We start from the raw sequence: 16209 nt of genomic DNA on the forward strand, positions 1-16209 counted from the left end.
GTAGATATTTCGCATGTATTTGTGTTTATTTTTGCCTCTGTACATATTATACATATATAGTTGTAAATAATATCTGTTTAATTGTTCCAGGCGGTTTGTCCAACAGTAACATTCACTTTAGTAATCTTAAGTGTTAGGTTACATTATCCAAATAGGTCAAAGCACCATAAAGCACGTCAAGGATCTAAAAGATGAAAATACCCCATCATGGTTATAAAAAGTTCAGCCTCTCTGTGTATCAGGCAGAAAATGAATGCTTACATAATAGTGAAATTATATCTTGTTATAAAATGCATCATTGACATATCTGGAAAACGTTGCTGAAGTCGACGCCATCTCAAGAGCTCAAAGCATCATAAATGCACGTCAAGAGTGTCCATCGGATAAAAACACCGCCCATCGTGTACCAAAGCTACTTCTGACAGACAAAGTGGATTTCCTTCTCATCAGTGGGACTTGCAGACTCGTTTATGATGGTGAAACCAGCTTTGGCAACCATCTCTCTTGCCAAAGGTGCACCCCATGTTGCCCCAAGAGCTGCAGAGTCAGGCTGGCGGAAGCTCTCCGGGAGGCACATAAATGTGCTGAGCGAGTAGTACAACATAGATGTCCCATTTGCAATGTTACCAATAATTCCTTCCTCAAGTGCAACGTCAATCATGCTGTAAATACCTCCTGGTTTCAGACACCGATAGATCTGGTTTAAAGCTTGCTGGGGATAGGCAAGGTCGTGAATGACATAGCGGGTTAGTATCCAGTCAAAACTCCCGTTGTATTTTTCAGATATGTTTTCAATATTATCAGTGCTATAGGTGATATTCTGAATGCCACGGCCATTTGCATCTGCTCTGGCTTCTTCCAGTGGCTTGCTTGCTACGTCCACACCAAGGAAGGCGCTTTTCTTGAATCGGGAGGCTAATTTGTTTACCAGGAATCCTGTTGCGCAGCCCAATTCCGCAACTTTGATCCCTGATTCTGTAATTGAAAACCAAAATAAAGTCAAGGTTAATTAGACACCTGGAAATTCTTCTGACTAGAATCGCAAGTTTCAAAACCAATATCAAAGCCACTTTTTCAATCACGTATAGCGGAGTAGTATCAGTATTAAACTGTTGCATTTCATGCATCATTTTCATGCCTATACACATTTGGTTTTTCAATATACAATGAATACACTACCGACGAAAAGCATAGGAACTTTTTTCTTGTAGCTGTCGTTTTGGTGTACAGTCACTTTGCGGACACGTTCCATCTTAACGCAACATCCAAGTCCAATCCAATTGTACATCGAGAACAGCACATAGTTCACGAGCACATTGAAGAAAGAGTCAGTCGAATTCTGGGTAGCGGCTCGATACTGGAAGGGTCGGTTGAGGCTTGTAATGGTAATTCCTTGTCTGTGGGACAACTAAGGCGCGGGTTGGATGGCAATAAGACGTTCAAAGGGCAAAAAGAGACACTTTGCCTTTGCATTTCGCAACAGATTAAGACATGTTCCAGTTGGCAATACAGAATTCTAAATAATAACAGGAAGACGAATTTGAACATCTTATGAAATCTCTGATTCGATTGTATGATTCTGTCTAAATCATGAGTGTGTGGGTTTTCTCATACTGCATTCAGCAGTATTACAGCTGCACTGTACACAGTCGAGTCTGCACCAGACAATCCAGTGATTGACAACATGAGATAGAATGACTAATTTTCCAATAGTGATGACACGAGATGTTCGGAAAAGGTAAACGCATCCTGCACTACCGATGGCACCAAATGAGAAATCTTTTTACAAATTTGAAATCATACCCTTCGACACAGCCTTGCGGAGAGCTGTTTGTCACCCTGATGTTTTGTGCATACACCTACATATATGAGGCGGTCTCACTTGTCGCCTAAATTGCAAGCTCATGTGGTAGATCAGGGAACTGGCGATATACCTAAGTTAATCCTCTTGGCCAAATTGCCTTGATTTCATTTTGCCTTCCCGAGCAGAAATTCCGATTCAGATGCACCAAGAATCCGATCCTCAAGCAGGGGAGCACAATTGTTACTCATGGGGATGCCTACTTCTTGCCTAATCCGTTTACAAAAATATCATCAATGAGGAAGTCCAGTATTTCGAATATTGTTTTCTCTATAAATTGCCCTGAACGTCTGAAGGTAGATGGTGTATTCTGGGATGGTAAAATAATTTTTGGAGTAACCTCCCTTGGCCCAGTTGTAGCCGGTAGGCTGTGAGTCTTGAGCAGCATACATCAGTTCCAGAGAAAACCCATCACATCCAGTAGTTTTACTGGAACCATTGTTTAGCTTTCCACTCAGATTTGTGTGTATAGCTTTGGCACGGGGGTGATGTATGGCATACCATTTACTACTTTATTTATAACTTTACAGCTTATCTGGCATCCTAAGTTTGTATTCATCTTTCATCGCATTAAATTTTGAAGCCCAGATTCTTGGTTGTTTTGTACAACATGAATTAGATGTTTATTACTCATGTATGTATCTTCCAATAGCACGTAGGTATATATTTACAACGTTTATTTACAAATGACCCATGGTTTAAGGAATGAAGATTTCCCTTAACTTTCTTAGGAGGGATAACGGGATACAACGTTGAAAATCAAATATTTTGACATAACTGAACTCAGTCCTTTACTGAGATTGTAACAAATTAACAAATCATTTGAATGGGGATGGAATGGGGACGGTATACCATGGCAACAATCCTATTTCTTATTGTGAGTGGTGTTTGAATAGCAAGCAATAAGTGGCAGAAATTTTAAACTCCGAAATGACACAGCCAGACCACACAGGGCTCATGATGTTTGTCGTCCCCCTTTTTGGTTGTCCTTAGCAGTTTGAAAACAGGCATGGAACACCAGAGTATAGATCATTGTGCGAAGATAGTAAGGTTTCAATAATGTGTTCAAACATCTCCAGTGGCTCTGTAATATCTAAACTATTCAAAGACTATCTTGTAATTATTATCTAAAATGGCTGTGGAATCGCTTCCAGTACTTCAGGCCCCGATTTCTCGAAACAAACTTAAGTTTTTACTCAAATTGAAAACTGAGTTTGACAATTTGAAACAGCTGAATTTTTAACTCAACTGCCTTTTTAAAATAAAAAAGCCCAAACACCTAAAGTAATCCATCCACCAAACTCAAATTGTCTACTATGTTTGAGTTTAATATCGATTTCAATTCATTCTGCTAAATGCATTTTCTATATTTGAGTAAAAACTCGAACTTAAGTGAAACGAAAAAGTTTGTTTCGAGAAATCGGGGCCAGTTCTTCTATTCCTTTTGCCCACCTAACTTCGGCACTATCTGAGGCATGGCAGGCAGGATGTCCGTATCAATCATATCTTTCTTGGCTGTGACCAACATGTCTTCCAGTATGCTATACATCCAAGGGCTTTCACCGTAGAGCATTCCTGTAAATAGGAATTTGTGAGATAAGAAATACATGTTAACATCAACGCGACTTCGCTCCAGGTACACAAGAATACTTCGTTTTTGTCCGACATACTAACAGACGCACGCATGCACGCACGCACACACACATCAACGCATGCTCGCAAAGATAACTTACGCACAGATCTCTTTAATTATATGCAACTGTACGTTTTCCATAGCCAGTAGCAATATCAAATAGTTGAGTCCGTTGTACGACTTAGACTAAATCTTCGGCATAATCTTTTAATTACCATGAAATAGTTGTTGCTGTTCTTGTTGTTGCTGTTCTTGTTGTTATCGTTTCTGCTGCTGTTTTGGTTTAACGCCAAACTCATTAATAGTCCATGTAAATAGACCACTGCAATTTTTGCACTTTCTCTCATTGTTATGCATCAGTTCTTCAGCATTTACTTCTCTCATTGTTGTGCATCAGGTCATCAGCGTTTTCTTCTCTCAGTGTTGTGCATCAGGTCATCAGCGTTTTCTTCTCTCAGTTTTATGCATCAGGTCATCAGCGTTTTTTTCTCTCAGTGTTGTGCATCAGGTCATCAGCGTTTTTCTCTCAGTGTTGTGCATCAGGTCATCAGCGTTTTCTTCTCTCATTGTTGTGCATCAGTTCATCAGTTTTCTTCTCTCTTTGTTCTGCATCAGGTCATCAGCGTTTTCTTCTCTCATTGTTGTGCATCAGGTCATCAGTTCATCAGCATTTACTTCTCTCATTGTTGGGCATCAGGTCATCAGCATATACTTCTCTCAGTTTTATGCATCAGTTCATCAGCATTTACTTCTCTCAGTTTTATGCATCAGGTCATCAGCATTTTTTTCTCTCAGTGTTGTGCATCAGGTCATCAGCGTTTTTTTCTCTCAGTGTTGTGCATCAGGTCATCAGCGTTTTCTTCTCTCATTGTTGTACATCAGTTCATCAGCGTTTTCTTCTTTCTTTGTTCTGCATCAGGTCATCAGCGTTTTCTTCTCTCATTGTTGTGCATCAGGTCATCAGTTCATCAGCATTTACTTCTCTCAGTGTTGGGCATCAGTTCATCAACGTTTACTTCTCTCGTTGTTATGGCGGCGGAGAAGCCTATTGGTTAAAACGTTTGCTCATCACGTTGAAGATCCAGGTTCGATTCCCCACATGGATACAATATGTGAAGCCCATTTTTGGTGATATTGCTAAAAGCAGCGTAAAACCATACTCACTCACTCACTCTCAGCTTAATAGGCAGTTTTTCTGTTACTCTGAATCTTTATCGCGACATATATTGGACCTAAAATACGCTGTGTGTCTGCCGAACTTCCGTCAGATTATTATCAATGGTATTTTGAAAGCATATAATTAGAGACGATTACGAACTATAGACACAACATTAATAACTGATACTTGGTTAATAGTGCCTTATAAAGAATAAGAATTTTGTTCATGAAGTGAATCAATTTCACATGATGAATGTCTTTGAATCACTTTTTATGCTTGAGTACTTCAGTCTTCCAGGACATTAGCCATATCGGATTATTCATTAAAAAATCGCTTGATACTCTTTTTCCAGACAATGTTTGTGGATTGAAAACTTACAGGTAACTTCGTTTCATTCTCCATGGTCAGTCTCAACTGGCTTACTTCTTAGGTCAAGAAATGGCAACGCACATAATTTTCAGCGCATAGTACAGATGAAATTATTATAACATGTGAAAATGTCATGACCTTACCGCCAGGGTTCCGTTGTTGGGTACAATCCATGACATTGTTATATCTCATACCAAACTGTGGCATAAATCTGGAAAATACCGACACTGTCGCTAATGTTTGTTTGTGATCCTCTGGAACATGGAACTTGGTGGACGAGTCATCCACGCTGATGACCTCTCCGACAGTCAAGGCACCTAGGATCTCACGGACATACCTGTGGGGAAAAAAATAATTAGAACATTTATTTAATGCCAGCATGTGTGTGTGTGTGTGCGTGCGTGCGTGTGTGTGCCCTTCTCATTGGTGTAGAGTCACGTCCTTTTGTCCCTATGCACACTTTCTGGCCCTTATACAACAGAAAATGTATGAGATGGGGGCCAATCTTTATGGATGTGCCTGTCAATGTTGTTGTTAATTTGTCACCGCGTCTTCAAGGCATGTGTCAATGTTATTCAGTGTGAAACAGTGTTGTTATTGCAGTGCGTCGTTGCTTGTTAGACCAAGTAAAGGGCAGGAATATGCTTGACTTTGTGTACAGAATATTGCCATTGCATTTGTTCTGATGCTCTATTTTGTCTTCCATTGTAATTCCTTTGCAGAAATTTGTATTGATTTGTATACTTAGTAATGTTTAGAATACAATTGTTGATTGTATAATGTATAACGTTTGCCCTTTTTATTGTTGGTCTATCAATGTGCCTATCAAATGTTTGAAATGGCTCCAATCTCTCAAGGTGTCTATCAATTTTATTACTAATTTCTCACCTCTTGTTTAAGGCACATACAGTGTTATTTAGTGAAACAGCTGAATGTGTAGTGCCGCTCTCTTTTGGCCACTGGACCTGTACAGATCCGGGTTGGAATTGATCACCAGCAACTCATGCTTGTCGAAAAAGGCGACTAACGGGATCGGGTGGTTAGGCTCGCTCACTTGGTTGACACATGTCATTGTATCCCAATCGAGTAGATCGACGCTCATGTTGTTGATCACTGGATTGTCTGGTCCGCCATATAGCTGTGGCGTAAAACTAAATTCGCTCACTTACTAATTTGGCCACTGTTTGCCATTTGTTAACAGTAATTTGTCTAAATTGTCAACAGCTGAGGGTATGATGTAAATCCGGCTAGGGTCCATGCAGGTAGCAAAAGTACTGTAAGTCACAATGGTGTCTAGCATGGTGATGTACCTTCAGTTGTTGGCAACCTATAGCCCATTTGTATATTGCATTGTTCTATTTCATAATATCGTTTATGATAGCATGCTCGTTTTACTTCATATCTGTAATCTACTAGTAGGTTTACTGTTCTTCGACAACAGACTTTTAATTTCTAATTGTATTTATAATATTATAATAAATTGTTCTCATCACGATATGACTGAAATATTGCCGATGTGACGATAAATATTAACTCACTCACTACAGTAATTTGTATTGTATTTGTAAACGTATACGTAGTTAGATTGGAACACAACTGTTAATTGTGTAAAATCCACTTTTGTTTGTTGGTTTCCTACCGATCTATTTTGCGGACACATTTCTGGTTAATTGATTGTTTCCACTTTAAGTTGCCTCGTAACAATACCTTTCTCTAAGGTTCAACTTGTCCGCCACCTGTTGTGATGTAAGAGGCTGTTTGGCTTCCAGCAGCATCTCCACCACGCCCAGCTCCCACGCCATTGACAAGCATAACATGACGCCACTGGCACCAACATGGTGCATCATCTGCTTTTGGTAGTCCGACATCGTCGCGGAGATATGTGTGGAATCTGGCTGATTTTTCCGATTGTATGAATCTCAAGAAGAATTTTCCTTAAAATAGGCCAATTTGAAATCAGGCATCTTAATTATAGATCACAGGCTGGAACCTCATATAAAAATGTGAAAAACGACTAAATACAATACAGTAATAGTACCTCCTACATACACATACCTCCTGAGTCTTATTAATGTCTCTCTTTCAGAACAGACAGAGTCATAAAACTATATCTGTTTCCTGCTTATTAGACTGTTTTTATTATAGCGTCAGCGTGTTTCAAACTGATTCGGCCATGAGCGAAGAGTTTATCCCCGACACGTTCATTTCACTGTCTCACTTTTCTAAAGGATGATTAGAATATTTTAAAAGCTGAATAGGTACCCAACTATGAGGTACATGTATAGGGAATAGGTACACGAGGTGAACAGAGGTTTATCGTCAATTTAAAGATACTTAATATTTAAATCATGTAAAGTTGACAATGTACCCGTATATGAGGCGAAGTGAAAGAGGTTTATCGTCAAGTTAAAGATTATCATACTTACAGAGCGACGTTGACTGGGTGAGTTTCCGTGGAGATCGTAAGCCCACGAGGGTTGTGTTTGGACTTTGAACACACAACCTCACGTTCCGGCTGTCAGGGGCAGTCTCTGTCATGGATGTAACCTTGGAAACAACCTTGTATTGTGGAGGCGCCTACAATATCACATTGTCCCCGTTTAAAGGTCACATGCAACCAAAAAATCAAACATAATTAAAACACAATTATCACTTATTCATGACATATAATATACATTGCTGGTTATGAAAAAACATATAAACAAAATTATAAGCGTACAATCGCATATCAAAACTGCAATATTGTGTACTTCGGTTTACTTCCCAAGAAACGAAGCAGCCGGGATACCGAACCCAGTCAGAGCGGGTGGGTGTGCACTCAAGTGTAACGGCTGGTTCGTTTGCCTATGCCCTCACGGCTCATTGTGTGTGTATATATAGAGATGTTGGGATTTGTAAATACATGCTCATTTTTTGTGCATAACATTTTGCAATCAACAGACATCATAACATGTCATGTGTTCAAGTATCACACCTGCCTGTCTGTGTAATTACATAATGTGACAGAGACCGAACTCGGGCCATAAATCAATGCATTTTGTTTATGGTGTATAGCCTGATTGGTGTCAAGTTCAAATTGCATGTGGTCAGTGATAGCAGTTGTGTATTGAATATTGTCATTAGCAGACAGGCAGGCAGACACATAGGTGTCAATAAAACAAGACATTGAGTTTTGTCTGTGACAACGACATATCTATATCACAGTTAGAAATTGTGTCAACGCTAAATAATGACATTGCTTTTAAGAATCGAACTGAGAAAGTGACTCGGTAAGAAGAACGTGTGGTGAAATAGACAAATGAAATTATATAAACAGTTAATTTACTGTCATAACATATAAAAAGCTCGCGCCTGTGAGGTATCAACAAAACATTAGAAAAATAGCTCACACCAAAGCCTTCACCGAGTATTCACCGGACAACCCGCTTCGAAGCTGCGCGAACCTATTTCACTGCGCACGTGCTATGAGCGCAGCCCAGCTGTTGAAACCAGTTTTCACCCGAAAAGTCTGGGGAAAATTAGTGAAACGTTTGAACTCCGATTTCGCGCGTTTTTTTTCATCGCGTTATTTTTCAACTTTATAAGTTGAATTTGCATTTTGACGCTTTGTTTCGGTAAGTCCATACCGAAAGGTATCAGAATCTGCAAAGTTGTGTTTTACGTTGCATGTGACCTTTAACTATGTCAATGTCTGGTGGAGTGGAAGGAATCTCAGTGTGGAAAGGCAGGAGACGATCACGTTTGTGGAGGCACATTCAAAGACACGCGTCTACTTTTTCATGGTGAGTGAGAGTGTTTAATTTTACGCCGCACTCAGCAATAGACCTTTCCACGGAGCAAGTCAAGTCAAAGATGTTTATTGTACAAAAAGCCTCCTGCCCATATACATTGGAGTTATACATAAGTAGTAATTAGTGATCCAAACAGCAAATCATGATACAGGCAGTACATTATGTACAAGTAGTGAAATACGATGACCTACAAAACTTTTTATGAGATTGTTACGTTTAATAAGAGCATAATTGATATAGTACGCCAGCTTTATTATTACATGCTGGTCAGTTGATGAAAGAAGTAGTTTAAATGCTAATGTAGGTGGCTTACATAGATAATATTCAGCTATATATTTCGTACGCAAATCTTTATACAAAGGACATACAAGTAAAAAATGGATTTCATTTTCCACATCTATATTACACAGTGAACTATTATGTATTACTGAATACCATTCTTGATTAATCATATTAAGACGTCTTTCTCGAAACTGAGTTAAAAACAAACTTGCATCACCAACTGACTGACTTAACCATACAAAACCATAACCATGTGCAAACAGAAGATTTCTTACATAAGATGCCCACGTCACTTTACCAATGTTGTCCAAATGAACAAGCATGTCATAAGCCTTTTTTGGTAATCTATGTTCTTGCGTATCTTAAACCAGAATTTTATACATCGAATATGACTGACTGACTGAGTTTGGTTTTACGCCGCTTTTAGCAATATTCCAGCAATATCACGGCGGGGGACACCAGAAATGGGCTTCACACATTGTACCCATGTGGGGATTCGAACCCGGGTCTTCGGCGTGACGAGCCAACGCTTTAACCACTAGGCTACCCCACCGCCCCACATCGAATATGAGCATTTATATACAGGGGATACCTCCCACATTCACCGTACGCCATACAATTCGGTGTAGAGGGTCCTACATTTAAAAATTTCTTACAGGCCATCAGATGTATTTTTTCTATGCATTCATATCTCTGGAATCCCCAAATCTCGGATCCATACAAAAGAATAGGCTAAATTTGACAATCAAACAGTTTAAAGTAAATACTGGGCGTCAACACACCAATTTTACACAAGGCAGATAAAAGACTTATCAATGCTTTCTTAGCTTTCAATGATAATTCAGTAACAGATGTTTTCCAGTTCATAGCAGATGTAAACTTAATACCAAGATAAGTGTAATGATCAGAGACAATTACAGGTTGGTCTTTAAAGGACCACCTTTCTTTAGAAGATATCCGGCCATCTCTTCTAAATATAACAATATTAGTTTTATCTAGATTAACGGATAAATCCCATGTTTTAGTATACCGTTCCAAAATATTTAACTGGGATTGTAGTCCAGCTACAGATTCTGATAAAAGAATTACGTCTTCAGCAAATAAAAGAAAAAAATGTTCTAAGAGATCTGGAAATATTTGGATGCCATGCTTACCATTTGCGATAACATCGTAGTACAATTCGTTGATAAACAGGGAAAATAGAATTGGACTCACAACACATCCTTGTCTTAAGCCAACGCGGCAGTCGAAAGAATCAGTCTTATCATCACCACAACGTACACAAGCTATCACATTAGTATACGTTGCTTTTACAATTGAATACATTCTACCTTTCAGGCCAGCATTACTTAAAGAATACCACAATTTAGAACGATTGACAGAATCAAATGCTTTACGGAAATCAACGAAAGCTACATATAATTTACGCTTACGACGGGATAGACATTTCTGGGCTAGTGCAAATAGTGTAAAGATATGATCAGAAGTTGAATATTTCTTTCTAAAGCCTGCTTGTGATTCGGGAATTTTATCTGTCATACTTGCCCATTTAGTGAGTCTGTTATTTAGAACAGATGTACAGATTTTACCTAAAATACTCATAAGGGAAATTCCTCTATAATTATCTGGATTGGGGACATCATCTTTCTTATGTAAGGGAACAATAATTGATCGCGCCCAACAACGGGGAAAATACCATTTCAAACAATTTATTAAAACACTTATTAAAAAAGGGCATGATACAAACTCTGAACTTTTAAGCATTTCCACCACGATGAGGTCAAGACCAGCTGATTTTTCATTTTTTCAAATGCAATAACGCTTCTGATATTTCATTATCTGTTATGGGTGAGTCTAATACAAGTGATTCGACGTCTGACATATCTGCAGTTAAAATATCTGGTGTTGCTTCATCCTGCAAAGGACAATCATCAAAAGAATCATTAAAAGCAAAATCATTATGAAATACATTTTTAAAATGATTTAACCATTCCGCTTTCGGAATTACATTTTTTCGTGTTGGTCGACTTTTTAAATATCTGATTTGTTTCCAAAATAAGGTCGGCAATAGACCTTTCCACGGAGCAGTGCTTCGGATTACTCTCAGTTATCCCCCTTGGTGGTGGCGCTACTGTCGTCCGCCATTAAGCGGCTGCAAATTGGCATTGACGTTTTACGTCTGGGAACTTGCTGTTTTTTTTCGAAAATATGTCTCGGGATAGAGGCAGGCCTTATGACCGTGGATCAGGGAGTATTTGTGCTATGAAAGACTGTACAAATAGCCAGAGAAATCTACGTTTATGGAAGGAATTGCCCTGTACAGTAAATAAACTGCCACGGAAGGACTGCCCCTGCTTGTTTCCCTATCATCTCCATAGGTTTCCTGTGAATGAAGATCGTCGTCGTGTTTGGGTGTCACGTGTTAATCGGAAGGATTTTCACCCATCTGATATCACTGTGGTATGTATTTATCAAGATAATTAGTGGCACAATAGTTTATCCCATCTGATAACTAGGGATAATGAAATCAAACGTCAGATATTTTGTTATTCATGTAGGGCCTACAGTCCTGGACCCCGTTTCACAAAGCTCTCGTAAGCTTAAGATCTCGTAGCATTCGTACCTCCTATGTTACAGTATAGGAGGTACGAATGCACTGTAGGGTAAAGCTATGAGATAAAGGGTTAAACGACAATTTTTACTAGTAAAATATTCCAACATTTTAAAAACTTATGTGCTACAAATCATTATTCTAGAGACATTTGAATTGTAGAAACTTATTGATATCTTGCAATATGCCCAAAAATATTGAGAGGAAACAGTCTATTTATCATTATATACTCAATATATCTTTACTTAAAATTAGTTATAATTACATTACTGGATTAATTTATTATGATTACTTAATTACTTTACCCTCCATGTATCGTTACCGTGCACATTTCTTTATTTCTTTTTTTACATAAACATAAAGGCTCTAGTGCAAGTGACGTGTATATCACCAAGAACTCGGGTTTCCTAAACTACTGGTTACCTGGTGATGAGGTAATGGCAGATAGAGGCTTTGCAATAAGCAATGAATTTTATGCACGAAGAGTGAAACTGAACATTCCTGCTTTTATGAAGGGTCGTAAACAACTGAGTGCTACAGAGTGTATAGAAACACGAAGAATTGCATCTGTAAGAATACATGTAGAAAGAGCAATTGCCAGGTTGAAGTCTTACAGAATATTGAATCATGTTCTACCTCTTAATTCTGTTCAAACGTTGGATAAGATAGTCAAAGTGTGTGCAGTCCTGTGTAACCTCAGACCAGAACGCATCAAGGACAAAGACTGAGTAGTCATGTATGTTTCAGACATCTAGTAGGCTGCTTAAGCTTATGAGATGTAATGATTTTACAATTTGATATTTCACCAACAAGAATGATAAATTAAAGATATGTATTCTCATTGAATTGATGTTCACTGAATGTTCGCCTCATCTTGATTTTTGTTATCATTGTTGTTTTATGTTTAAATACCAACCTTTAGATATTCAATGAATGCAAATTTGTAAATCACCTTAACCCTTAGACTGCCATATGCATGGCACCATATATACAGTGATAGAATCTACCAGTGGCAGGTGGCCACCACTTTTGTTTTGGGGCCACTGATATTTCGGGGGAAAATAGCAGTTAGCGACCACCAAAAGTGTTGTTTTTTCACAGATACATCACCACTTGGGCCACGAGGAAAATCTCACAAGTTTCAGTAACTGTATATATGGTCCCATGATATGTGTGACAGCAATACTCCTACATGGGATATAAATACTGACCATGTTCATTAAAAACAAAAACACAAATTCTTTTCATACTGGTACATTGTATTTTATCTATCAACCTAAATATGTTAAACATTTCTTTTAAGTTACTAGTGTGCAAAATAGTATTTGACTTGAACTGTGTTTTTTTCATAAAATATCAGCAATTCATAATACACAACTATGATTTTATCACTGTTCATTTGAGTGTCAGTGAGTGAAGGAAATGTACACCTTTACATGTTATATACACATTCTTTTAAAACATCAACAGTAAGTCAATAACATAGTAAATACATCACATCAATTAGATAGATAGCAGTTTATTGACTAAGCTCTAAAAAAAAAATAATTAACATGAATAACACATCATTTGAGATCAATAGGATATAGCCGTGTAATTTGAGAGTTGTTACTGTTATAGTGTTATTTACTCTACACATACTAAGGTGACACACAGAATTGCTTGTATTCCTCACTCAACACGAACCGACCTGCCTTGAAGTCATCAACCAACCGGACCAGCATATGTTTAAAATAAAACACTCTTAATCTAGACAGGGTATTGTCAACAAAGCTGGAATCATATGCAACATCAAGCAGGACTCTGTCATGTTCTTCTGGTCTCCACATAAGAAATGTGCACTGATGTTTTCCTGTACAGAACATACACATTTGCACCTGAGTGAAATATCCATATCTCCCTTTTGAGTAAAGAACTAGTTCACTTTCAATGTTTCGAACATCCATAAGTCTTTCCATAAGCAGTGTTGTCATTACCCTTAAACCTCTCATACAGGTGATTGTTCAGGAATTTCTCAGGGTCGCCTCTACTTGTTTTAGGTACACTGTTGGACTTGGATGCTGGTATTCGTACTCGCCTGCTGTCTTTCCATAGCGGACTTGATGCACCCTGGTTTAATGTTAAAGTACTTAATTCTTCTCTCTTGTACTTCTGGAAGATTAACATACTTGTCATAAAATTCCTGGCAAACAGAACATTCCAATTTTGTGACAGTCTTGCTATAATCAATATTATGAGATCCATGTCTGGATTCATCGTTAGACGTTTCCTTGCAGATAGGATTTACATGTTAAGTGGCTGAAAATGTTTTATGGAGAAGTATACCCTTCAGTTTCCAAAGAGAACAAAGTGGAGAATTATTTACATGCTCAGTAAAGTCTACTGTGGAAACAAACTGCTTAAATCTGTAGGGTTGCTTTTCGATTATGTAGAAGTTTCTGCAGCTAGACTGGGATCATCATTTCTTTTTGGATGCTTGAAATTCATGGCCTTTAATTCACTGAGTAATTGATTGCTCTCCGTCTCTCGTCCCCGTGTACAAGGTAAATCAGTACAAGATTTACCAGCATACCCATGTAACCAGGCTGGATGTACAGCATACATGATGGCTGCAACATGACTACATGACCTTCCATGACCAGCTGGTTCCATGACCAGCTGCAGTTAATACAGTATCATCTTTCCTTGCAGCAATCCATACATTGTAAGGAACTGTAGAGGCTCCTGTCTGAGAGGGTGACACACAGGCTTTAAGATAATGAACTTCACTTTCCACAATGCTTTGAATATCACCTAACCATCCATTCTGCACATAATTATATGCATATGTTGCCCGAAAAGCTTTCATTTCCTTGGAATCAAATGAGTGGGACTTGGTGAGGTAGTCAATAATATCTTCATATTCTATCTGAGGCCAGTTTCCAGTATTATTGGTAACCCACTTGTCACTGTCTTCAGGTAGTGACTCTGTAACAGAAAGTACAATAACAACCATACCCACTCATCATATTTGACCTAGCCTCATTACAGATTGAGATAACTCTCTGACCTAATGATATTTAACCAGCTGTTACTTCTAGTTACAAGAGAACGTTTTAATTTGTGTGAGATAAATAAGAAATATACTAGTACTTTTTAATAACACAAATATGTAGATAAAAAAGTAGAAGGTATTTTTCACAAATGATTTTGTCAAGATATAGTCAAAACGTAGTCATTTGTGAGCATTTAGTAAGATATAACCGTGTGTAAATCTTGAAATAATCTTTATATAGCTTTATATTGACGATGGTTCTTGAAATATCTAATCGAAATATTAACAGACAACATTAGGGGACTATCTTTGAAAATATTTAAATGCCCTACACAGATTTGAAAATACAGGCAAGTTCAAGTTCAGAACACAGGCCTTATAAGATACAGGCGGCCTATAGTTTACATACAGTTTCACGTTAAATTCAACTTCGTTTAAAGGCATTCAGTTTTCGTGCACAATACAATCGCCCAGTTACAAAAAAATGCACATGATATTGACATTACCTGGTCGTTTCTTTAAACTTTAGTACGTTAAAAAATTCTTACCAGCAATGTTTGTTTTAGACATGACATCAGAAATCCTTAACACGAAATGTAATTGGACCAGTAAGGAGACGTTGTTTTTCGCCGCGTAAGCGTTAACTGGGCACCGTCTAGACATGTTTGCAATGTCATAGATTGCCGCGGCGTTACAACTAGCACAGACCAGTTCAACGTTGCATGGCTTAATGGCTGCCACAAAATGGCTGTGCCCATGAAATAAGCCATGGAAAGGTTCATACTCCAGCTATATGGCGGCGATATTCTTATGGAGTGATGGAGAAAATAATTTCTTTTCGTTACATAATGTTTAATGCAAATGAGGACACTAATTCCCTGTGCTCAAATCGTGAACATAATGGTGACCCATGATTGTCAACATTTTCTGGTGGTCAGACTCGTTGAATTGGCTGATTCATGTCATTGCATCCAATTTGCTTAGATCCATGCTCAATAGGTCATTCAGACGATTGTCTGGCCCATACGCGACTATTAACAGGCTGCCGTCATACGACTGAATGTTGCAGAGCTGGCGTCGCTGGACATCCAGCTATGCTCCCTCTGCCACTAATTGGTACCGACATAGGAAGGTTAATGTGGCAGTGTTGTGTGGATTCCGTCAGTGCAGACACCTTAAGATCCGGGTTAGAATTGGTCTTCAGCAACCCATGCTTGTCGTAAGAGGCGACTAACGGGATCGGGTGGTAAGGCTCGCTGACTTGGATGACACATGTCATCGGTTCCCAATTGCGTATATCGATGTTCATGCTGTTGCTCACTGGATTGTTTGGTCCAGACTGGATTATTTACAGACCGCCGCCACATAGCTGTAATATTGCTGAGTGCGGCGTAAAACTAAACTCAGTCACTCACTCAGTTGCGTCTGGTCCAAACTCGATTACTTACGGACCGTCGTGAGAAAGCTGG

At 38.6% G+C, this 16209-nt stretch overlaps 1 protein-coding gene across 1 annotated transcript; it reads right to left on the bottom strand.

Annotated features, from left to right (window-relative positions):
* Positions 1-412: 412 nt before the first annotated feature.
* On the bottom strand, positions 413-6911 carry LOC124283738 (uncharacterized S-adenosylmethionine-dependent methyltransferase Rv2258c-like). Its single transcript, XM_046719762.1, has 4 exons — positions 6730-6911; positions 5166-5359; positions 3314-3436; positions 413-975 (listed from the first exon to the last, which is right to left on the bottom strand). The coding sequence occupies exons 1-4, from the start codon at positions 6888-6890 to the stop codon at positions 413-415; spliced, it is 1041 nt and encodes a 346-aa protein (XP_046575718.1). The 5' UTR covers positions 6891-6911.
* Positions 6912-16209: the final 9298 nt, after the last annotated feature.

This window comes from Haliotis rubra, unplaced genomic scaffold (genome assembly GCF_003918875.1).
Source record: "Haliotis rubra isolate DU_JTF1 unplaced genomic scaffold, ASM391887v1 Scf32, whole genome shotgun sequence".
Classification (NCBI taxonomy): domain Eukaryota; kingdom Metazoa; phylum Mollusca; class Gastropoda; order Lepetellida; family Haliotidae; genus Haliotis; species Haliotis rubra.